The sequence below is a fragment of the Rhinatrema bivittatum genome, chromosome 2, assembly GCF_901001135.1.
Source record: "Rhinatrema bivittatum chromosome 2, aRhiBiv1.1, whole genome shotgun sequence".
In the NCBI taxonomy this organism is placed as follows: Eukaryota; Metazoa; Chordata; class Amphibia; order Gymnophiona; family Rhinatrematidae; genus Rhinatrema; species Rhinatrema bivittatum.
This window is the reverse complement of record NC_042616.1, coordinates 250,731,336-250,755,081: the sequence shown is the minus strand read 5'-3', so window position 1 is coordinate 250,755,081 and position 23,746 is coordinate 250,731,336. Positions and strand designations below refer to the sequence as shown.

Genomic DNA, 23,746 nt, shown 5'->3' with positions numbered 1-23,746 from the left:
TCTCAGTACTGCCCCTCACACAGGCTCCCTCTGTCCCTCCCTCTCTCACACACATACTCCTCTCTCAGTAGTGCACATACACATCCTCATACGGGCTCGCTCACTCTCTCGCACACACCCATCCCCTCATGCAGGGACCCTCTCTCTTGCATACACACCCACACAAGCTCCCTTTCTCTCTCACGCATACACCCTCACACAGGCTACCTTTGTCTCTCTCTCATGCACCCCCTAACACAGTCTGTCTCACACATGCACAATCCCTTCACATAGACTAGCACCCTCACATACACACAATCCCTCTTTTATACACATGAGTTCCCAATCTCTTCCACACATACACACTCCTTCACAATCTCCTCCATATAGGCTCCCTCACTGAAACTCACACTCAAGTACCTCTCCTGCTCTCTTCACCTCCCCCTGCTTACCCTCCCTGGTCTCTCTCACACACACCCCCACTCTCTCACCCCCCTCCCCACTCTCTCTCTCTCTCTCACATGCTCCTGCTCATCCCCCTGCTCTCTCACCCCCCTTGCTCCCTCTCTCATCCCCTACCCCCCTCCCCTCACACACACCTCTCTACACACATTCACTCTCACCGGGGCCTTCCTCTTCGTCATGAGTGGAGCATGGCACACAGGGGCCTTTCCCTTCACCGCGAACAGCGCGTGTTCTGTTTCCAGCACGCCAGGGCCCTCCTCTTCGCCGTGAATGGTGTGTGCTCCGTTTGCGGTATGCTGGGGTCTCCTCTGCCATTTTCTGCACAGAATTTGGCAATTCTGCACAGGAGAGGAATTCTACACAAATTCTGTGCTCTGCAGAAGCACAGAATTCCTCCAGGACTAATGTATTCCTGCTCCATCCCTCAGGGAATCTTTCCCTTTTGATAATTTACAGAGACAAGTTTTAAAAACGTTGTTCCAGACAATTTTCTAATGTTCTAGGCAAATGTATTAAATCCTTTTCTGCTGTTGAAACTGCCTTCTTATAACTCATAATATGTTCCTCACAAGTCTTAAAAGCCTGTGGTTCCCTTTATTTTCGTCATTTCCTCTCAAAACGCTGAACTTATTTTTTCAAAAGCTGAAATAGTCTTAAGTGGTACATCATCTAATGCTGTTTTCAAGGGGGTATTCCAAATCTCAATTTTAGTCTAATTAAATTTTTGATGTATATTCCACCTTTTGTGAGTGGTCAGCTACTTCAAAGCAGATTACAGATATTTCCCTGTCCCTTGGGAGCTTACAATCTAAGGGGGGGTCACTTACTAAGCATTCTTCCCATAGATACAGAATAGGAGAAAACCTTTAGTAACTAGGCCCCTAAATTTGTGCCTGAGAGTCAAGGACAATTTCTACCAAATCTGCTGGACAATTATGTAAATTAGTAGTCAACGTTTCCAGGTGTATATTTCCTTAGTTACCAATAGTACTCCTAACCTTGTTTGAAGAATGACATATTGGAACAACATTCAATTTGAAGTATAGTAAAAAAAATGATCTGATCAAAAGAGGAAAATAGACCAGGATTTGAAAAATCCACTTGCCCGCTTGCCTGGATTTTCTCAGACAAGGCAGAAGTGTCGTCACCCCGACTGGGAGCCCAGGAAGAGGCGACAGATTTCTCGGCCCTAATCAACGGCATGGGAGGGGCTGATGGTCTTTGGTCCTGATCACATGCCTGTATGGAGACAGCAGCATTTTCACACCCCTCAAAGTCTGTGAGGATAGAAAGTATTATACTTAGCAGGAGGGAGTAAAGGTGGATAAGGAAAGGAAGAAGACAGTAGGAGAAAGAGATAGGGCTATGGTGGGCAGGGACTAGACTAGAGAAAAACAAGAAAGAGGGTTGCAAGGAAGGGAGTATCTTTGGGAATGGAGGAGGAAAGAGGGCTGCACCTGGACAGAGTAAAGTAGAGGATGAGCAAAAGGACTAGGGTGGAGGTGGGGGAAGGAATTCACCAAATATTCAAGCCATCCATCCAAAAGATCATTTGGGGGAGGAAGGCAGGCATACATTGTTCCTGGAGAACAACTCCTGGAAGATTTTTAAAATTCCTTTTCTATAAGAAATCTCTGAATTCAGTGAAGCCCCATTCTGAGGAGGCCTTGAATATTTCTTTGTGGTAATCTCAACATCCCTAATCTCTTGAAATTTCAGAGTTTAGATATCGAGGCCCCGATTCAAACATCAGAAATACGAAGGGTATCTAGCTAAAGCCCCTGTCCCTGATGGGTTTCAACCCAAATTTTACAGAATTCTTCGTGATTCTCTACTTAACCCCTTAAAGCATATGTATCAAGCAGCAAGGGAGATGGACTCCAGGGGCATGTCTCCAAGAAAGAAGGATGAGGTCAGCCATTGTAGTTGGTGATTCGATTATTAGGAAGGTTGATAGCTGCCAATGTTAATTGGTTAATTTTTAAATTTATCTGGCAAGGAAGATGGCCTCATATTAGTCTTAATATCTTGTAGAGGCCCAAGGAGTGGAGGGCATGGGTCTCCCTAATTTGCAGGAGTATTATTGGGCTGTGAGGCTATAAGGGGCGATGGTGTGGCTGCATAGGGATTGCAAGATAGCTTGGTACGCTTTAGAGATGCATTTGACTGGGGGTCTGGAACTCTCAATCTTGCTTATAGAACCTAAGGATTCATTAAGTCTTAGCAGGGTGCATAGAATATGTATTACAATTTCTCACATATTGAAGATATAGAAAACTGTGGGTAAGAGGTTTAAGATCTCCAAAAGTCCAGTTTTACCTCTCTCCTTTCAGTACATATTTTTGTTTAGCAAAGATGCCTCCGATTGGTGGAAATTAGGTTTAAAGTTTCTGGGTCTCTGGATCAGTTATAGGAGGATGGGGGCATTACTATGCAATCCTTCAATTACCTTTGCTATGATTACACATTGGATGTAGGATCCCATGGCTACTTTGGGAAACTTGCGAGTGCAATTGGGACTCATCATGCATGGGGATACTCATGCACTATGTCCTCTACTATTGAGAGAGAGTTTTACTCAAGGGAGATGTTCCTAGGAAGCGAATTTCTATGCTATACAATGCCATTACAGAGAGTTTGTTACTTGAAGGTCCTTCGTTATCTTGCATAGCGCAATGGAACAGATCTTAACTTGAGGTTGGATCATATTGATTGGAAGGAGGGCTGAACTAATGCTCAAATTATTACATGCACTTATCACTTTCCTTTATTTTCCACTAAGTTTTTGTCTGGGACTTCACAATTGTGTTGGAGGGGATGTGGATTAGAGGGTACCTATCTCCATATGTGATGGCAATGTCCTCTGGTAGTTACTTTCTGGAAGGGGTTGCAAGGGGTGGTTTCCCAAATTTTGAGGTTGGACTTGATCCTTACTCTGGAATTATGTTTATTGGGATGTGGGGCCATTAGAGCTTTCCCAACTTCAAAACATATTTTAGCAAATCACTTGCTCCATGCTAGGAGGTTTACTATTGTGCTTCTTTGGTAACAAACTCCAAGGATGGAGGTATGGTGGAAGCAGATCCATGAGATAGCCCTAACAGAACAGTTGACACAAATCGAAACAAAGACCCACTATATAATAAGATATGGCATCATTATTGGAAATATTGGGAAAGGTTTCATACATGATATTGTTAGTCTGTTTTCTTTAAAGCTGTTGCTTGGAGCTCAAGCTGATGTGTATTAGAGTGTGTCTTTTCTCAAAATGTATTCATTTTTTTCCCCAATCTTGCTATCTCAGATGATGTATTTCTTCACCTTGTGTTATATTGTCTGATTTGAAAATAAAATGTTACAAAAAAAAATGGAAAAGGGATCCAAATGAAATAAAAGCAGAAAATAACAACTACTGACAACTTAGATGCAAAGCATTGATAAGGAAGGCAAAGAGAGAATTTTAAAAGAGGTTTGCTGTGGAAGCAAAATCTCATAATAAAAACTTTTTCAGATACATTTGAATTAAAAAGCCTGTAAAGGAGTCAGTTGGGCAATTAGATGACAAAGGGGTAAAAGCGGCACTTAGGGATGACAAAGCTATAGCAGAGAGACTAAATGAATTCTTTGCTTTGTTATTGACTGAGGAAGATGTAAGACATATCCATGCCAGAAATGAGATTCAAAAGTCATGATTCAGAGGAACTGAAACAAATCTCAGGGAACCTCAAAGATATACTAGGACAAATTGATAAACTAAAGAATAGCAAATTATCTGGACCAGATGGCATATATCCCAGAGTGCTGAAAGAACTGGGAAATGAAACCACGGCCCTGCTATTGGAAATTTGTAAACTATTATTAACATACCGTAGTCTATGGTACTTGAAGACTGGAGAGTTACCAATGTAATGACAATTTTTAAATGGGATCAAGAGATGATCCAGGAAACTACAGACCAGTGAGTCTGATGTCCAGGCAGGCACAATGGCAGAAACTATCATAAAGAACAAAATTGCTGAACATATAGGCAAGCATAGTTTAATGGAACAAAGCCAACATGGATTTAGCCAAGGAAAATCTTGCCTCACCAATTTGCTACGTTTTGTGAGGGTGTAAATAAACACATAGATAAGGTTGAGCCAGTTGTTATAGTGTATCTGGATTTCCAAAAAGTATTTGACAAAGTCCCTCATGAGACACTTCTTAGAGAACTAAAATTTATGTATTTATTTATTTATTTTTAATTTTTATATACCGAAGTTCTAGTAGGGACTACAAATCACTCCGGTTTACATAAAATGAAGAACTGCTCAACAGATAGCGGAGCTTTACATGGAACCGTAAAATGTCATGAGATAGGGGGCAGTGTCCTATTGTGGATTGCCAACTGGTTAAGAGATAGAAAACAGAGAGCAGGGCTAAATGGTAAATTTTCCCAATGGAGAAAGATGAAGAGTGGAGTGCCCTAAGGATCTGTTCTGGGACCATTGCTTTTTAGTATATTTCTAAATATCTTGGAAACTGGAACAAGTGAGATGATCAATTTTGCCAATGACACAAAATTATTCAAAGTTGTTAAATCACAAGAGGATTCTGAGACATTTCAAAAGGACCTTGCAAAACTGGGAGACTGGGCATGCAAATGGAAAATGAAATTTAATATGGACAAGTGCAAGGAAAGAGTAACCCAAATTACATCGACACAATGCAAGGATCCACATTAGGAGTCACCAGTCAGGAAAAGGTTCTAGGTGTCATCGTTGAAAATACATTGAAATCTTCTGCTCAGTGTGCAGCAGCAGCCAAGAAAGCAAATGGAATGCTAGGGATTATTAGGAAAGGAATGGAGAATAAAAGAGAATATCATAATGCCTCTGTATCGCTCCATGGTGTGACCTCATCTTGAGTATTGTGTTCATTTTTGGTCACCACATCTCAAGAAACATATAATAGAATTAGAAAAGGTACAGAGAAGGGTGACTAAGATGATAAAGGGGATGGAATGATTACCTTTATGAAGAAAGGCTACAGAGATTAGGACTCTTCAGCTTGGAGAAGAGATTGATGAGGGAAGATATGATGGGGATCTATATAATGAGTGGAATGGAGCAAGTAAAGATTAATCAGTTGTTTACTCTTGTACAAAGACCAGGGGACACATAATGAAGTTACTAAGTAATACATTTAAAACTAATATGAGAAAATATTTTTTCAGTCAATGCTTAATTAAGCTCTAGACTTTGTTGCCAGAGGATGTGGTGAAAGCTATTAGTGTAGCTGCATTTAGAAACTGTTTGGAAAAGTTCCTGGAGGAAGTCTATAAACCATTATTAAGGTGGAATGGCAGATAATCACTACTTATTTTTGGGATAAGCAGCATGGACTCTATCTACCCCTTGGGATCCTGCCAGGTACTTGTGACCTGGATTGGTGACTGTTGGAACCAAGATACTGGGCTTGATGGACCCTTGGTCTGACCCAGCATGGAAAATATTTATGTCCTTATGGGATGTTTTTGTTGTGCTCGGGGGTGGAGCCCTGTCCTGTGGCAGAACAGGGACTGGCCACAGGGGGTGGAGCACAGAAGGAGACAGAGGCAGTGTAGATCTTCACCACTGGAAACCCGAGGTCCCCCCCGGGAGGAGCCCGTAGGGACCCGGGCCTCTGGGTCTTAGGTGGACCTCGCAGGGTCTCCTGGGAGAGTCAGAGTCTGGCGTGCCCACAGACACTGGGAGAGCGCTATCGGGTTCGAAGCTGGAAACAGGTTGGAGGACGGCAAACCAGAATAGTGTTGGTGAGGACAAGGCCAGAATCAAGCAAGGTCAGACGAGCAGGGTCAAAGTCCAAGAATCAGTCCAAGAAGTGGTCAACGAAGCAAGGGTCATGATCCAGAGGTCAGGCAAGGTCGAAGAGCAGGCTGAGGTCTTGGGCAGGTGGCAGGCAGGTCAGGAGCAAGCTGAGGTCTATGCCAGAAGGACAGTCCGAGGTAAGACCAGGGAGACGAACAAAGAACACAGGAACAAGCAGGCAAGGAAGCAGGTACAAGCAGGAACAGAACTGAAACAGAAGGATCCTGGAACGAGACTAGGAACAAGCAAGCAGGAACACAAGCAAGGGCAATCTCAGGAACAAACCAACCCGATTGCCAAGGCAAGGAAGTGAGGCCAGGAGCTTCCTTATAACATGAGTTCAATCAGGGTGCACCGCGGAACTAGGCCCCACCCTAGAACCTACATCAGGGCGGCTCCGCGCGCACGCACGCGTATGGGCGTGGCTAGCTGCTGGGAAGCTGAGGCCTGGCAGAGACTCGGCGTGCAACAGAAGGCCCGGTGACTGCCGCCGCGGGACACCGGAGCCTAGCTGGACTAGCAAGGACCGCGAGAAAGACAGGACTGGGACCCGCTGTGTGACCCCGAAGGTGAGCGATCCCGTGTGCGGGACGACCGCAGGTGGGGCGTGTAATAGTTTTGAGAATGGTCATAATCCTGCTAGGGTTGTCTTGATTCCTGAGCCTGGGAAGGATTCCAGTTTCCCTCCTGAACCAGGACATTAAAATTTTGGCTGCAGTGTCAGCATACAGATTGAATAATATAGCACAATCGCTTATTCAAAAACACCAAATTGGATTCGTTAAGTTTGCTATTCTACTTCTAATATTTCCAAAAGCTTTAATGGCTGTCCAATCATCCAAATTGCAAGTTACAGAAAGACAATTAGCAAACCTGGATGCTGAAAAGCATTTGATTGTGCTGGAGATATTTTTTGTGGGTTCTGCATCAACATAAATGTGGGGATACATTTCTTAGTTGGGTTCAATTGTTATATGCAGTAATTCACCTATGGCACAGCTTTAGGTCAATGACCAATTGTCTAATAAAGCCTTTGTAGAGCAAGATACTAGTCAAGGTTGCCCCTTGTCAAATTTACTTTTTCTTTTGTTCCTGGAATCATTGGCTATAAAGCTTAGTCATCTGTCAAGTTTTGAAAGTATTCCACTTAATATGACCACTGTTAAACTTAGTCTTTTTGCTGATTACATGTTACTATTTGTTGGCAATCCCTCTAAAAGTACTGTAAAATTCTTCAATAACAACTTTGTTTGGGAAGTTTTCTGGCCTAAAAATTAGCTTTCATAAATCTGAAGCTTCCCCTTTGAATAAACATTTACGGGATTTATTACATTGGGCTTTGGAGAGGTTACATTACTTTTATTTATTTATTTTATTTATTTAAGGTTTTTATATACCGGCAATCATGAGAACATATCTTGCTGGTTTACATGAAACGGGAGTGCATTAAATACATCAAACTAGAACTGAGGTGACCGAAGGTACAGTTACAATTAACAAGGGTAGCAAAACTTGGTGAAGAGGAAGAAATAGGAAAGAATAAAATGGTTAAACGATATACAAGTCAAATTACAAGTTATGTGCAAATGGCATGATTAATGGCTGGATGTTTTAGAGGAGTCCTTGGATTGTGTCATTAAATTGTGTCTGGGAAAGCTTGCTTGAATAACCAAGTCTTAAGTCTTTTCCTAAAAGTTAGGAGGCAGGGTTCTAGTCTGAGATCTGTGGGTAAGGAATTCCACAGAAGGGGGGCCAGCTGTGGAGGTGGCGCGATCTCTTAGGGTAATGTGTCTAGTCGATTTCGCAGGGGGAACTTGGAGTGTGCCTCTATAAACATCTCTGGTAGGTCTTGTCGAGTTGTATACTTGGAGAGGGAATTGAAGATCGAGGGAAGTGCATTGATGTATAGTTTTGAAAATGATACATATGGCTTTGTACATGATACGGAAGTATACGGGTAGCCAATGTAGCTCTTTCAGGATGGGTGATATGTGGTCTCTTTTTCTTGTGCCTGTTAGTAGTCGGGCTGCTGAATTTTGCACCATCTGTAATGGTTTGGAATAGGAAGAAGGCAGACCTAGCAATAGGGAATTGCAATAGTCTAATTTTGAAAAAATGACTGCCTGGATGATCGTTCTGAAGTCTTGAGCATGGAAGAGAGGTCTTATCCTTTTCAAAACCTGGAGTTTAAAGAAGCAGTCTTTGGTTGTTTTGTTGATGTGTGCCCTGAAGTTTAGCCGGTTGTCCAATAACACTCCTAAGTCTCTAACTTGTGTGGTATGCAGGTTGGTAGGAAGAGCAATGTTAGGTGTATTGTTCTCAGGAGAGATGAGTAGGATTTCTGTCTTGGAGGAATTTAAGATGAGGTGAAGGCTGTTGAGTAGTTGTTTGATTTTTTGGTGGCATGATTCCCAGTAGTCAAGAGTTTTAGAGTATGAGTCTTTGATGGGGATGATGATTTGAATATCATCTGCGTATAGGAAGTACTTTAGATTGAGGTCAGTGAGAAGTTGGCAGAGAGGAAGCAGGTAAATATTGAATAGAGTCGGAGATAATGAAGAACCTTGTGGGACTCCTATGGTCGAGTCAAATCTTGAGGATTCCTTGTTTTGGAGTTTAACTTTGTAACCTCTGTTATTGAGAAAGGTTTTGAACCAAGATAGGACGGTGCCGCAGATTCCTATGGACGACAACTGGTTTAGGAGGATGGCGTGGTTGACAGTGTCGAACGCTGCGGATAGGTCTAACAAGATCAATAGGAAAGAGTTTCCTTTGTCAAGGCCCAGTAAGATATGGTCTGTCAGCGAGGTGAGGAGGGATTCTGTGCCTCGATTTTTTCGGAAGCCGTGTTGTGGGGTGAAGAGAAGATTGTTGTCTTCGATGAAATCTGAGAGTTGAGAGTTCACTAGTTTTTCCATGATCTTGGCGATGAATGGGAGGTTAGCTATGGGGCGGAAATTGTTAGGGGTCCTTCGGGTCTAGGTTAGGTTTCTTTAGGAGCGGTGAGATTGAGGCCATTTTGAGATCATCTGGGAAGGTTCCTTGGGCTAGAGAGCAGTTGATGATATTTTTCAATGAGGTGGCTATTGTGTCTGGAACAGATAGAAGTAGTTTGGAGGGGATGTGGTCTGCAGGATGAGACGAAGGTTTCATTCTTCTCAGGATGGTTTGTATTTCCGTGGAAGAGACGGGTTCAAAGGTGTTTAAGCTGACGTTTTTGTGGGCAGGTTGTTGATATGTCTGGAGGTCGGCTGTATTGTAAGGCAGTTGTGTTAGGAGATTGGTGATTTTATCTTGGAAAAACTGAGCGAGTTCTTCCGCTTTGGGTTGTGCCATGTTGCCGGGGATTTCTCGCGGAATGGTTTGAGTGAGGCTGGAGACATAAGCGAAGAGGGCTTTGGCGTCAAAGACCAGGTTGTGAATCTTAGAAGCATAATAGTCTTTTTTTGATTTTGAAGTGAGGGATTTGTACTGGTATAGTGTGGATTTGTATGAAAAGATGGTGATGTCACAAGGGGTTTTGCGCCAAGTCGCTTCTTTTTTTCTTAAACTTGGATACTTGGGTATCCATTTAGGTAGATCACAAGGGGCCTTGTATTCTTCCAATTTTCTATCAGTTTTGGACACCATCAGGTCTTTATTGGACTCCCACTTTCTTTGCTAGGCCGCTGTGCACTAGTTAAAGATGGTGATTCTTCCTAAGATTTTACATTGTATTCAAATGTTACATTTATGGGTGAAAAAAGAAAGAAATATCAACTTTTAGATTTCTGGATACTGCTTTTATTTGGAGGAATAAACTGTCTTATTTGAAATTTGAGGTCTTAGTGGGAGGTAAAGAGGCTGGGGGATTATCATTACCAGACCTAAGACTTTATAATGTGGTCTCCGTACTTTGTTTTATCCAGGAATGGATCTCTCCTTGAAGTAAATTTGATGAGGAAGATTTAGTGTGCGCTTGGACATTTTCTTTTAAACCCACTAATCTTTTACATGTTAAATGGCGCCAACTATCTGCTGTAGTTTGCCTCATTTTTTGGTGGTCTTCTATTTGCAAAGCTTGGAGATGGTAGAAAGCTTTTTTGGGGAATGTGTCCTGCGGTGTGTCCCCTTTTGTCGCTTACTGGTAACACTGATTCCCTGGGGCTGTCCTGTGTAGGACAAATGGTTCAGCAGGACTAAAACTGTCTCTCGTCTTTTCAACAACTTAGAGATCAGTGGGGCCTTCTGTCTCTTCACTTTTTTGTGTATTTGCAGGCCAGACACTATTCATTACAGTTTTGTAAAAACCTAAAATGTAGATCTTATTCAGTTTTTGGAGGTGGAAGATATTTTTTGATACTCTCACCCCTCCTTAAATTTAATAAAATTTCGATCTGGCATTCTATGTAGAAGATTGATTTGAATTTGACTCGTATACAAAAGCTCACCACTCTCTGGAGCACATATCTGGGTATTGATTTGGGTGAACAAGATATTAAGCAAGCTTTTATTGTAATATTTAAATATCTTACTTCAGCAGCTACTCGTCAAATTCAGAATAAAATAGTACATTGAGTTCAAATAAAACTGTGAGATTCTGACGTATGTACCAAATGTAACTCTGAACCAGGTATTTTATGCCATATGTTTACTGAATGTTCTAAATTGAGCTCTTATTGGACACAAGTTTTTGCCTATTTGGAAAAGATACTTAACTTTTCAATTACTTGGTCTGGAAAATTAGTTTATTTACATCTTTTGGCATGTTAGCAACCATTACTGCCAGGTGCTAGGAAGTTTTTAATTACCTCTATATTATTAGCTAAAAAAGTTAGCCTCTCACCCTTCCAGCAAAGAAAGCTATCATACTTTAGATGTTAGAGAGCACAATTGAGACACATTGCATTAATGGAATTGCTGAAACAAGAAATCAGAATTTTAAGAGATCACCATTGCATCTGTCTTATCTTCTGTATTGGAAAAAGGTTCAATGTGATGTTTGTAACTGATTCTTCTATTTCTACTGATCAGTCCTGATTATGAAAATAGTGCTTATTTATGTTCTGTTTTTGATTTATTTTTATTTTGACAGTGAGGGTTGATGTGTGAGAGTGTGTTTTATTTGTGTGGTTGTTTGTGGGAGTGTGCTACAAGAAAAAATGTTTGGGTCATATCTGAGCTGTTCAAATTTTTTATTCTTACTTCTTGTCTCTTTTGTTCTCCATTCACTTCTCCAGTGATTTATAGCATTTGTATTGTTGATGAATAAAAAAAGAAGAATCCCTGTTCTAGACTAAATACCTAAGAGACCCCCAGGATATACTGAGCCCAAAATCAGTGCCTTTTTCCCCCAATGGTAAACATGGTCCTAGATAAATGTATCCAGTTAACTTTAAGTCAGCTGAGGATATTTAGCAGTGTACCTGTGCCCCTGAATATCCCAGTCAAGGTAGCCAGATGAGTTTATGCAGCTAATTTTACTTGCTGGATGGTGGCAGTGTGAAGGGTGCAATTTTCCCCTGCGTTCACCAAGTCATTCCATTAACCTCCCAGTCCGCATGATTGCCAAGTCACTTCCCTCTGCACTGCCACCCTACCCCCATCCCAGATCCCCTCACTCATCCGCTCATTAATTTAAACAGGAGGAGGAGACAGGCAACCTTCGGCATCTCCTCCTTCTCCTCTCCTGCCGGGCTTGAACCAAGGGCAGCAAGGACAACGCTCAAGTTCGGCGAGAGAGAAGATGGTGCCGGAGGCACTGCAAGAGTGCCCATCTCCTCTTCCTGTTTAACTTAATGAGCAGGGGTGAGCAAGGAGAGCCGGGGGAAAGGGGGAAACTGCGCCTGTCATACTGCCACCGATAATTATCTTCAGGGGTAGGTGGGCAGGAGAGGGCCCATACGTCACACGCTTGGTCTCCCCATGCAATTTGGCCAGCCTTGGCCACATTCACAGCAAAGCTCAATTCTGCAGCAGTAGCAGTGGATTGCGGGACACTGGAGCCCCTGGATCATACCACCTCTGGAGGAATCCCTTGTGCAACTGCACCTCAGATAGTTTGTGCAGTTTTGGTCGCAGAACTAGAAAAGATATAGAGAAGGGCAGCAAAAGGGGATAGAACAGCTCCCTTCTGAAGAAAGGCTAAACTGCTTAGGGCTCTTTGGCTGGAGAAGAAACGACAGAGTTGGTATGAGAGAGGTTTACAAAATCATGAGTGGGGTGGAAGTGGGAAAACAGAGGATTGATTATTTACCCTTCCAAATAATACTAAGATTAGGAGACACTCCAGGAAACTAACAAGTAGTAGATATAATTAAAATGGAGAAAGAATTTTTTCACTCAACACACAATCAAACTGTGAAATTTGTTGCCACAGGACGTGGCCAAGGCATCTAGCATAGTTGAGATTAAAAGTGGTCTGGACAAGTTCCTGGAGTAAAGGTCCCTAAACATTTAGTAGCCAGGAAGACTTGGGAAAGCCAATGGAATGACTCTACTCTTTGGGATTTGCAGCAGATCGCTGCTCTCTGCTGTTGAAGGCCAGATGCTAGGCTTGACAAACTTTTGGTCAGACTCGGTATCACAGACATTATATGTTCAAAGACCCACTCAATATTTTGAATTGGATTTATTTTTATTTTATTTTTTACTAGAATACAGCAAACTGGTGATATATATTAATGGGCGTAAGGTGCATCTTCCAAAACACAAAAGCATTTTTTGGCCTTGTTTCCAGGGATTGCAAAAGGGGAGGAAAGAAAAATTGGAGGAGAAAAGAGAAGTTGACCCAGTGGAAGAGGAAGGGCAGTAAAATTCATAACTGTCTACACTGATGTGAAGCCCTGACCTGCCTGAGTGCATGCACCTCCTGTTTCACCCAACACCCACACACAGCATGTTCTTGGCTGAATCTCTCTTTGTCATCACTGCAGTGCCTCCAGCTTGAGGCAAAAGTCAAATTATCCGTGATTAAGAGAGTTAAATGTTGAAAGCAAGCAACCCCCATCCCACCCCTAAAAAATAAAATTACTTGAGAACCAAGAATATAGTCAGCGTGTCTCTTGGCCATGTCTTGGCATTTTGAAAGCACTCAAAGTTGTTAGAGATCAGACAAGCGAGAGAGAGAAAAAAAACACTCACCAATAGGGATGTGCATCGGGTGCCCGATCGTTTGCGCTTTTGGGTTCGTCTGGCCATGGGAAAATCTAATTTTCCCCGTGGATCGGCATTTTTTTTTTATTGTAAAAAATTGTTTTTCGGCTTAGTGTGCGCTAACAAAAAATAACAAAAATAAACATTTTTTTGTTAGCGCGCGCTAATGGGAGTTAGCGCGCACTAACCCGAAAAACAATTTTCATGAAAATTCGGGAGAAAAAGGGTTTGCTTCGAGTTTTGACAGATATATAACAAATTAAGAAATATCGTGCGATATTTCAATTCGTTATAAAAACGATTCACATCCCTACTCGCCAATCATTTTCTCATTTCCCAGCTGATTGCATTTTAACCATTCTTCTAAGAAGCTGTCTTAGAAAAGAGTTTGACACTGTGGTTCTTTTCTTTTCCTTGGCTCTCCTGGGGCTTACCAGATGACATCAGATCATCAGGCTCAGGCTGAGTCTGTCCCATTGCACCCATGGAAATGAATTTCCAATTTGTCCAAGGAAACCAAGCTGCAAGTGTGTGAGCGTGGAAGGAGGAAACAGAACCAAACTCAGCTGGTCCCTGACCTGGAAGCAATCTGCTAGCCCTACTGCTATTAAAGGCAAATTATATCTGAAGGAAATGCTACCAGTTCATCAGGGCTTCATCTAGGAGTGGGAGAAGGGAAGGAAAGGATAAGGGGAATGAACAATGGCGATCGATAAGAGTGAATGCAAGTCTTAAATTCTTCTCTGAATGGTATTTATGGCGTCACTGTACCTCTGAGCTTGTACATCTCTCCACTGGCAGAGTACACTACGAGCATGTGAGGAGCTTCATCGCTGAGAGAGATCACAGATCCAGCTAACGGCAGGGCTCCTCGTGGCTTCTGGGTCTTACTTTGCTCCGTCACAAAATACTGCAGCACCCCGGATTCATAGTCCAGCATGAAGTACCTGTCCAGAGAAATCACAGCCCGGATCATTCCTCTGCTAATGGGCTTTCCAAAGGGTAAAGAAAACCAAACCATGTGTTTGTTTAATTTTCAATAAATATATTCTGTGCAACCCATGACAACATTTTTTTTTCTCCTACGCTTGTTTTTACCCTTAGCACATTACTTGATTGGCTGCCATTTTTTTATGTGAGGTTCTGCTCGAGTTACAAAAGCCAGGTAAAAGCCCCAATGTACCATAAAATTTTAGGATCAAACAGAAAAAGCAAGACTATCGCTATTAAGTAAAGCAACAGAGAGCTGACTGATCCTTTCATGCGACGAGTGGTCTCAGAAGCCTTCTTTTGAAGTAAGGCTCATACAGTGAAGATGCAGAGCTCTGAAATAAAAAGGAGGAAAGGCAATCCACTTTTGAACACATGAACAGCTGCACAGAGACTCACCAACATGCTACTGACCACAGGGGCGGGAAAAGGAAAAATTGGCTCCATGGTTTTTTGTGATGCACTCGTTGTGGTTACTACCTGTTTGCATGAACGGATAGTAACCACAATCAGAGGGCTTTGCGCATAAGGGAAGCCCACCCTGAACTCCAGCCTGCACATCCCAAATCATATCCTCCACAGCGAGAGAATTTACGTGTCAGAAAGGTTAGAATCAGACAATCTGAATGCCCAATATAGCACTGCAGCACCACACACAGACAATGCACAGTAGGAAACCGAGGACCAACAGGACCCAGAGTAATTAAGGAATTTGGCTGGTGAAAGCATCACAGTCTAAGTAAGATACGACAAGTTATGGCCAGTGCCGCCGCAACTTGGACTGCAAATTCTTGTCCCAGTCTCTCATCACCAGAGCTATAAATACTTTAAAAGCCAGGCAAAGTAGCCCTTATTATGCCTTATTTTACAAATTTAGGCAACAAGAGTCCTGATGCTTCCAACTATACTTCCAACAAGAGGCAATATTAATGGAGACAGAAGTCAGGAAGCAGTCAATTCAAAAGAAAGCAAATATTCTAACAAAACAGTCTGTATGAAGCCTGTGAGCCAGTGCAAGCTCAGAGGCCCTACAGCAGTCCCAGTCCCTCCCTCCTGACAAGGGCTCCCTGTGATCAGAGAAACTCATGTGAAGGCATGGCAGGTGAGTGGATGCTGGCTCACAGGCCCCATGCTGCCAGTACATGACAAGTGCTGCCATTTGAGGCACTTGTGACCCCCAGCTGAAAAATGTTTTGTGACCCCATAGTTTGGGAAGCTCTGATTTATGCTCTTGGAACTGATGGATGGAGCTGTGTCAGTGTTTTGCACCACCCAAAATGGCAGCAGTGCTGAGTTACAGAGAGAGAGAGACAGGAGTTGTATTGCTGAGTTCCCAGAAGAGATGGGTAAAGCTGAAAAGCAAAAGGATCTCTCTTTTCTGCCTTTGCAGTCCTAAGGATTGTGCTAAAGAAAGGGAAAACCCCTCCCTGTTATGCTATCTAAAGAGCCTGGATCTGGACAGCTGAACCAGAAACTGCATTTTGCCACTATCCTATACTGGAAGGGAAAATCTTGTTTAGAGCAGCTTAACCTACTATTTCCCAAAAGAAGGCTTCAGAAATTGCAGCCGATCGCTATGAACCATTTGTTATATAAATTACCAGCAGGACCCAACAAAAGATTTTGCAGGCTATCTTTTTAACTGATATGTGCGAACAAGTGGAGGTGCAATGACCAAATTGTCGAAATTTCAAATTGCACAGAAGCCCCCACTTCACTTTTACTAGAAATATGCAGCTGATAAATCAGACAATCCATTACCAAAAAAAAAAAAAAAATTCATTGGCCATGTTTTAACGCAACGCCTGTTTTAGGGGTATATATTCACAAAGCACAGTCAGGCCAATGCAGTATATAGTCCAAAACCCCTTATGCAATAAGGGGATCGCGCATCCTAACCAGCGCGTAGCTAATAGCACTCATCACATGTTAATTCATGTTGAGGAGGCTATTAGCTATTACCCCCTCGATGCAAAAAAAAAAAAAAAAAAGTGCGCCTGTCATGCACATTTTTACTCTCAAAATTTAACGCCTGCCTCGGAGCAGGCATTAATTCTTCAGGAGCCACTAAAATTAACAGTAGAAAATACTGCTTTTCTGTTCCTTTTCTCAGTTCCTCTGACTTAATATCGTGGTGATATTAAGTCGGAAGAACAGAAAAAAGGAGTAAGGGAAAAAAAATGTTTTTAAAAAGTTGCCGGCGGTCAAGTTAGGGAAAGGGATGCTCGCAAAATTGAGCGACTGATATCCTAACCCGCTAGGGGCAAACAATTTCCCCTAGCGCCCCCTTTTTTTTTTTTTACCGCGGCAGTCGATTTAAATATTAAATCGTGCACCCAGGAGAGGTGGATCGTCACGCGTTAGGAGAGCGGGCGTTCAATCATGAGCGTCTGTTTTCTGTGCGCCGATATTGCATCGGCCTGAGTGTTGCAGAACAAAAAAAAAAGACGAAAAAAGCACACAAATCTATAATAGTACAGAATATAATTCCCATGAAATCAGTCAGCTCATAGCCATCAGAAACCTGATCAGCAGCAATAAAGGCTTGAAAACCCAAAAGCAACAACATAAAAACACAAATGCATAAACGAAGGAAAAATTAACTTTTTTTTCATAAATGTGAATACTGTCAGGGCCTTATTTTGTGGTATTTATCTTCACTTTAAGTTTCTAGTATACAAGTTCCCAATATTAATACTGTTAGTCATTTTAGGGGGTCATTTTCTATGCGGATCACACGCGATACCAAGATAGGGGCGGAGTCGGGGCAGCGTCAGCCCCAGAAGAGTCGTCGTCGGGGTGGCACCAGGGCTGATGCCGCAAAGACTTCGCCAACAGCGAAAGGTACGCTTCTTTTTCGCTGCCAGTTTCACGCTGAATAACTACACCTTTTATGGTGTAGTTATTTGGCGCGACGCCGGCAGCGATCACACCACGGAGGTCAGCGCAGGACCAGCCCCCCGTTTCCCCCCCCCCCCCCGCCCACTATTACCGCCGAATTCACTTTGCCTTGCGGCATTAGAAAATCCAGCCCTTAGTTAGGTACATGGCAAACCAAAGAAAATTAATTGTTTACTGTTTGATGCCCACTCAACTCCCAGTTTTTACATGTTTTCAGTTTTTTTTAAACATTGCTGTTACTTAGATTAGTTACTCATTTGCTATACTCCATATATTTTGGGCCGGATTTTAAAAGGATTTATGCGCATAACCAGCCTTACGTGCGCCGGGCCTATTTTTAAAAGGCCCGGTGACGCGCGTAAAGCCTTGGGACGTGTGTAAGTCCCAGGGCTTTACAAAAAGGGCGGTCCTGGGGTGGGGCGCCTGTGCGCACATGTTATAAAATTGGGCACACGTGTGCGCGCACATGTACGCCACGCGCGCTTCTTATAAAATCTCCCCCTTTATTTTTTGTTAGTTTGCAATAAGCAGATTTCTGTGTTTCTAAAACATGCTTCTAACTGCATTTTATTCATATATACTCTGAAGTTTTGATGGCTAATCTGTCAATCCTTGTGATGGTGCAAGCCTAGCCAGTTTTAAATGGGATTTTGTCGTTTTGGGCAAGTACTTTCTTGATACTGATTAGATGGGGCAGCTTTGTTGATAGGAGACATCTGGGGCTTTAGCAGGCTGTAGTTATTTACAGGGCCAATGTATTTGGCGCCCTAGGTGAACCTTTGGTCATGAACTCTCATCCCCTAACTTACTTGCTGGTGGAAGCTCCAGCACAGCGCTCCCTCCTATTTTTGCATTTTTATTCTGCCTTTTGTGACACTTCAAAGCCGATCACATTAATGAACTGCAAGCATTTCCTTATCCCCAGAGGGTTTTAGTACCATAAGCAGGGGCTGGAGCACAGTACACTCTTTGTTGGTGTTGTCTTTGGCACTGAACTCCTGTGGGCCTCATGCTGGCACGATTTTGATGCCCCCAAAACTTTGGTGTTCTAGTCAGCCACCTAGTTTGCTTAATGGAAGCACCAGCCCTGTGTGTTTATCTTTTAATTTTAAAATTTTTAATATTGATGTTTCCTTCTGTGTGAACTTATGTTTGCGCCTTTTGTATGTTCCCCATGGTAAAGTTTTACAGACAGGAGTCATAATACTGTAGTAAGGGAGACAAAAAGAGTATAGTGGCGTTTTGGGGGTTTTGGCACGACTTTGGTTCCTCCGACTTGGATGATGGCAGGTAACTGTTCTTTATTTGCAGCCACTAGAATGAATACTTTTAACAGGTATCCAATTGCTTTTACTTAAGTTATAGCTTTTCTTTTCTATTCCGTATCACCACATGGCTTGCTTTTCAGTTCTGCCTTTGCTCCTGAACAGTAAAGGCTTCTGATGTTTGTCATTGTTTAAGCACCTGCTGATACTTGAGTTCTATACACCGCTGTATATTGCCTCTGGATTTTAGATTAGATTAATTTGGTTGGATTAAAGTAAATAAAATTGACTTATTTTTGTTCCTTTGTGTAAAGGTTTTTGTGCACACTCAGTTCAATATATTTTAACATTTTATTCACGATTTATTATGCATTTTTTTTTATCTTTTCAATTTTTTAATTTTGTAAAATTCATTTTATCACACATTAGTTTGGTTTTGGGGCTTTTTACTTCAAACTAGCATGCACGAAAACAAAATAAAATTTCACCCTACACAACCATTCCCTACAGGCCCATTCAGTAAACTCTGCGGGAGAGCCGGCGCTCCGAGGCGAGCGCCCACTCTCCCGACGCACGCCCAGGCACCTCTCCAGGGCGTGCAATTCTTTATTTAAATTAGGGCCCACGCTAATAAGGAGGCGGCGGCTGTCAGCGGGTCTGACAACCAACGCTTAATTTTACCGGCGTCGGTTGGAAATCCTTCTGTTGCTGTACTCCTCCATGATCACACTGGTAAGCTCTACCCAATGTTACTGCTCTACATGCAGATTACATAGTACCCCTATAGTACTTAAAAACTAAAGCAGCATTTCAGCCTCAAATTCAAATATTAAATGAAATTCAACAATTCAGCATGACCCATTTTCACTACCAAATTACTGTACAGAAAGCAACACCATGCACACAATTTAACCTAGCTCAGAGCTTCCCACAGTGTGGGTCAGGACCCTAAATGGGATCACAAAACCTTTTCAGCTGGGATCGTAACTGCCTCAAATAGCAGTACTCTTCAGGAACAGGCAGCATAGGGCCTGGGAGACAGCATTCACTCAGCTGCCATGCCCTCACATGAGTTTCTGTGATAACAGGGAGCCCCTGTCAGGAGGGATTGGGGCTGCTGTAGGGCCTGTGAGCTTGCACTGGCTCACAGGCCCCATGCAGACATTCATTACTAATGCTGCTGCTGCTGCTGCTTGCAGATCACAGTCTGGTTTGGGACCAGCCAAGGGAGGAAGGGGAAGCCCGAGTGTGCACAAGCTGGTGAAGATTGCCACCGCTCCTCTCTCCTAACCCACCACTGAATCCAGCCAAGAGAAAATTGTTGCCCCTGTCATTAGCCTGCCATCTCTTCCCAGTTTTCATCCACCTTTTGGCTCAGGGCCCAAAGGAAAATGCTGCTGACCATGTAAAAGCAAGCCTGTCCGAAGGGAAGGACAGATGCAGGAAGGGGTTGAGGGTTAGGTCAGCTAGAGGGATTAGCTGTGGAGGGTGTGAAAGGTGGAATGACAGAAAACTGACTAAGGGATGTAAAAGAAGCTGTGGGGGGTGAGAGGGGATCATCTGGGAGGCTGTGAAAAGGACTGTTGGGGAGGTGAGGGAATGGAGGATGGGGGTGACAGAAGATCCACAGGGATAATAAGAAGGGCTTGGGGTGAGAAAAAGAGAATGGGCTGGGAAGGTGAGAGTAGCTAGGGCATAAGAGGGGATCAGCTAGAAAATAGGTCAAGAGGAGCTGTGGAGTGGAGGATGTGAGAAAGGCTCAGAACGAGGAGATAAACTTGACTGTAGGGAGAAGGACCTGTCAATTTCTTTTCGTTGTCTGTTAATTTTTGTCGTCTGTTAATTTTCAGGTGATAAAATCGGAGAACAGTAACAAAAGTTTGGGAAGCCCTGATCTAGCTGTTAGAAATAATTAAACACAAAAACATCCACACAAATAGTAACTTACCACATTCACTAATCAAAAAAAGGCTAGCTAAAGGAACACAGGTACGGTTGGTGAAGTGGGAGCTGAACATAAAACTGGAGATTTCAGCAGAGCATTAAAACATGCATAACTCTGTCAACTTAATCTGCACAGAATTTTCAATTATTATGTAATCAAAGTTTTACCATGACTGAATTGCTTTTACAGGCTTTTATGTTCTTACGCTAGGGCCCCAGCATTGAACATAAGAAAATAGAAGCCAACAAGAGTAATGGATTTGGCTCACCTCCGCTAACACTCAAACTGTGAAAAAATGTTCCTCCCTCTTTTGTTCTGCATGTTATATTCACGTTGTATCATGCACCGTGCTCTAATAAATATCAGCAAATCAGCACCGCCATTCACTAAAGATTCAGAACAGTGGTATTGGCTATGGAAGAAGAGCTTTCAAAAACTGTAAACTAATTTTTCTACAGGTATGAAATACAAATTTGAATGAAACAAAGAAATTGTAATGATTTCAGCTTATTCCACCTGCCAAATGAATTATAAATCCAAATACTAAAAATAAAATTGAGCCTACATAGTTCTTTCTTTTCATATCAAATCTGGATTACAGAATAAGTAGATCATAAGAAAAACTAATATAGTTATACACTTATACTGTAGTCCAACTTTTCTAGTTTAAAACTGGAATATTTTGCTTTAAAAACAAAAGAAAATTTGCTTACCTGTAAACAAGGGGCTCCATAGATAGCAGCATGAATTAGCCACAGCACGAAGGTGACATCATCCAATGGAACCAAACGAACCTCTCTCTCTCTCTGAGCTCAGTATAAGCTTACTAAGCATGTGCGGTGTTTCTCCGTGCGCACACTGCCTCATGAACCCCTCCGTCAATTTCACAGATTAGCAAGCTTTAGCGAGCTAGTCGACTCTCCAGGGAGGAGGCTAAGTAGTAAGCATGGCTAGTTCATCCTGCTCACTATGAAGAAACTGGTTTACAGGTAAGCAACTTGCTTTCTCCATCGACAAGCAGGGATGAATTAGCCATGACACGTAAGGAGTCCCAAGCTGAGGGTTGTACAGCCGAGCACGTACTGAACCACCACCCAACCCCACCAATAGAAGGGGGGGGGAGGGTAAAGGGGTTGCACAAAACTACTTGTCCAAAACAATCATCCCTCAACATGCCTTCCAGAAAATAGTGAGATGTGAAGGCGCGTACAGACGATCAAATCAAAGCTTCACAGAGGTTTTCCATTGAAGCGGCCCTTAGGTGTCCCACGGAAGTCACCATGGCTCTCAATTGATGAGCACTGATAGAGTCTGTGATTTGTACACTAGCTACCGCACACAAGTGCACAAGACAGTTCACTAGCCAATTAGACAAAATTATTTTGGAAACTGCCACTCCTAATCTATTTGGATCAAAAGAAACAAACAACTGATAAACGTTTCGATGAGGCAGAGCCCTTTTTGAATAGTAAGCCAGGGCCCTCTTACAGTCAAAAGGATGAAGAGCCTTTTCGCCTTTATGAGCATGAGGCCTTAGGAAAAAAAACCACACAGAATAATGGCTTGATTTTTGTGAAAATCTGATATCACTTTAGCTATAATAGCCAACACCATAGGTATAGTAAACAATCTTCACTGATATCTCAAGCCTCTGTGCTGCAGGTGCTCCACGCCACAGCCAGGAACAGAGCACAGGAAGCATGGGAATCCAGGAAGAAGAGGTTGATCCACGAAAGACTGTACAGTGATGAGGAAGGACCTCCAGCCATAGTGCCATGCTGCTTCAGCTCAAAAAAGCTCTGCCTCAAGGATAAGAATTACTTAGGCACCAATGTCCATGCCTCTGCTGGTGCCGAGCGCATCTGCGCTTTTCATGATCCTGTACCTGCTGCAGATCCGGGGCTTGCCGCTACAGAAGGGGAAGATTTTACCACGGAGTGGTGATGGGAGGAGCCCTTTCTCCATACAGTGACAGCTCAAGGAGGCTCCATACCAAGAGGATAACCAACTCCTATGACTGGACTCATGGGTGCATTCCTTGAGCACTCTGAATATTCTCCATCTTCCACAATTTTAACTGCTTACTACGTCATGGTTTGAACCCAAGCATTTGTAACAAGCCCCATGGGCATCGGTGATCAACATCCAGCACCACAGGACACAAGGTTTGAAGCTGCTGATGACCAGCTTTTTCTTGAGCCTCTCTCTGGATATCTTGGAAGAAGCATACAGACCTTTTATTTATTTTATTTTATTTTTTTTATAGCACTTAAAAGTGCTGATGAGGGGCTGATGAGGTGGCAAGAAAAGAACCTGCAATGAAGCAGAACAGAAAAATATATCGAAAAATGTTTGAGAATGAGGGTCACACAAAAATCAGATGGAGGAATTACGAACAAGCACCCACATAGGAATCACTGCGCTTGGGCAGTAAGCTTTTTCAGAGCTTTGAGAGATAGGTTAATTAATTTGGCACCATCAGATGACCTCACCCACATCATGGCTAATTCAGCCCTGCTTGTCGACAGAGAACCCTGTTGACAGAAATCTTGAAATGAGGAGGATATTGCTGAATCCAAGGAAATGACTTTAGCCAGCAAAAGGAAAAATCTATGAAAGGTTTCGATCAGAAAGAAATACCTCAAATTCCTATCGGCTATTTAGACCAGGGACCAACCGTGCATTTGAGCTCTTCAGGAAGGATTATCAAATAGTTCGTCCCAACGGCCTAGTGGTGGCCTTGCACTTTGTCATGAAGCAGACTTGGGTTAGTTTCCCAGCAGTGATTGTGGATGCTACCAAAGTACTGTTCATAGGCCCAAGGTGTGGGGGAGGGGGGAATGTCAGACGCCACACGACAAAAATATCTGTGGGTGCAAGTTTAGGATTCACATACATGAGGAGTCAAGAGACAACTCTGACAAAAAGTAGACCATAGGTGCCCCAAGTTGGGGGTAACCTGTTCACATAAAAATTAACTTATTCAAACTTCAGAATGGGCCACTGGATTTAAACCAGGAAAAGGAATTAGAATTATGGATATTGAAATCTGAAGTGAAACTTCAGAAGTGCTGGACTAAGAAACTGAGCTCATTAAAAATACTCAATAGGAAAAAAAAAAAAACCATGAACAAAGATTAAGAACAAGCTTAATGGTACAAAAGTAGTAGAAGATTATACAATAGTACATAGCAGAGTAAATCAAAATGTTAGAACAT

The 23,746-nt window shown here is 42.6% G+C and overlaps 1 protein-coding gene and 1 long non-coding RNA gene across 2 annotated transcripts in view; one reads left to right on the top strand and one right to left on the bottom strand.

The window, feature by feature from the left end:
* Window positions 1-23,746, bottom strand: part of OSBPL10 (oxysterol binding protein like 10) — a 494,148-nt gene that overhangs the window by 365,500 nt on the left and 104,902 nt on the right. The window contains exon 2 of the mRNA XM_029589416.1: window positions 14,199-14,374. Coding sequence (XP_029445276.1) covers window positions 14,199-14,374 — 176 coding nt within the window. The remainder of the gene's footprint in view (window positions 1-14,198; window positions 14,375-23,746) is intronic.
* LOC115084485 overlaps window positions 1-23,746 on the top strand; it is a 127,230-nt gene that overhangs the window by 52,870 nt on the left and 50,614 nt on the right. The window lies entirely within an intron of this gene.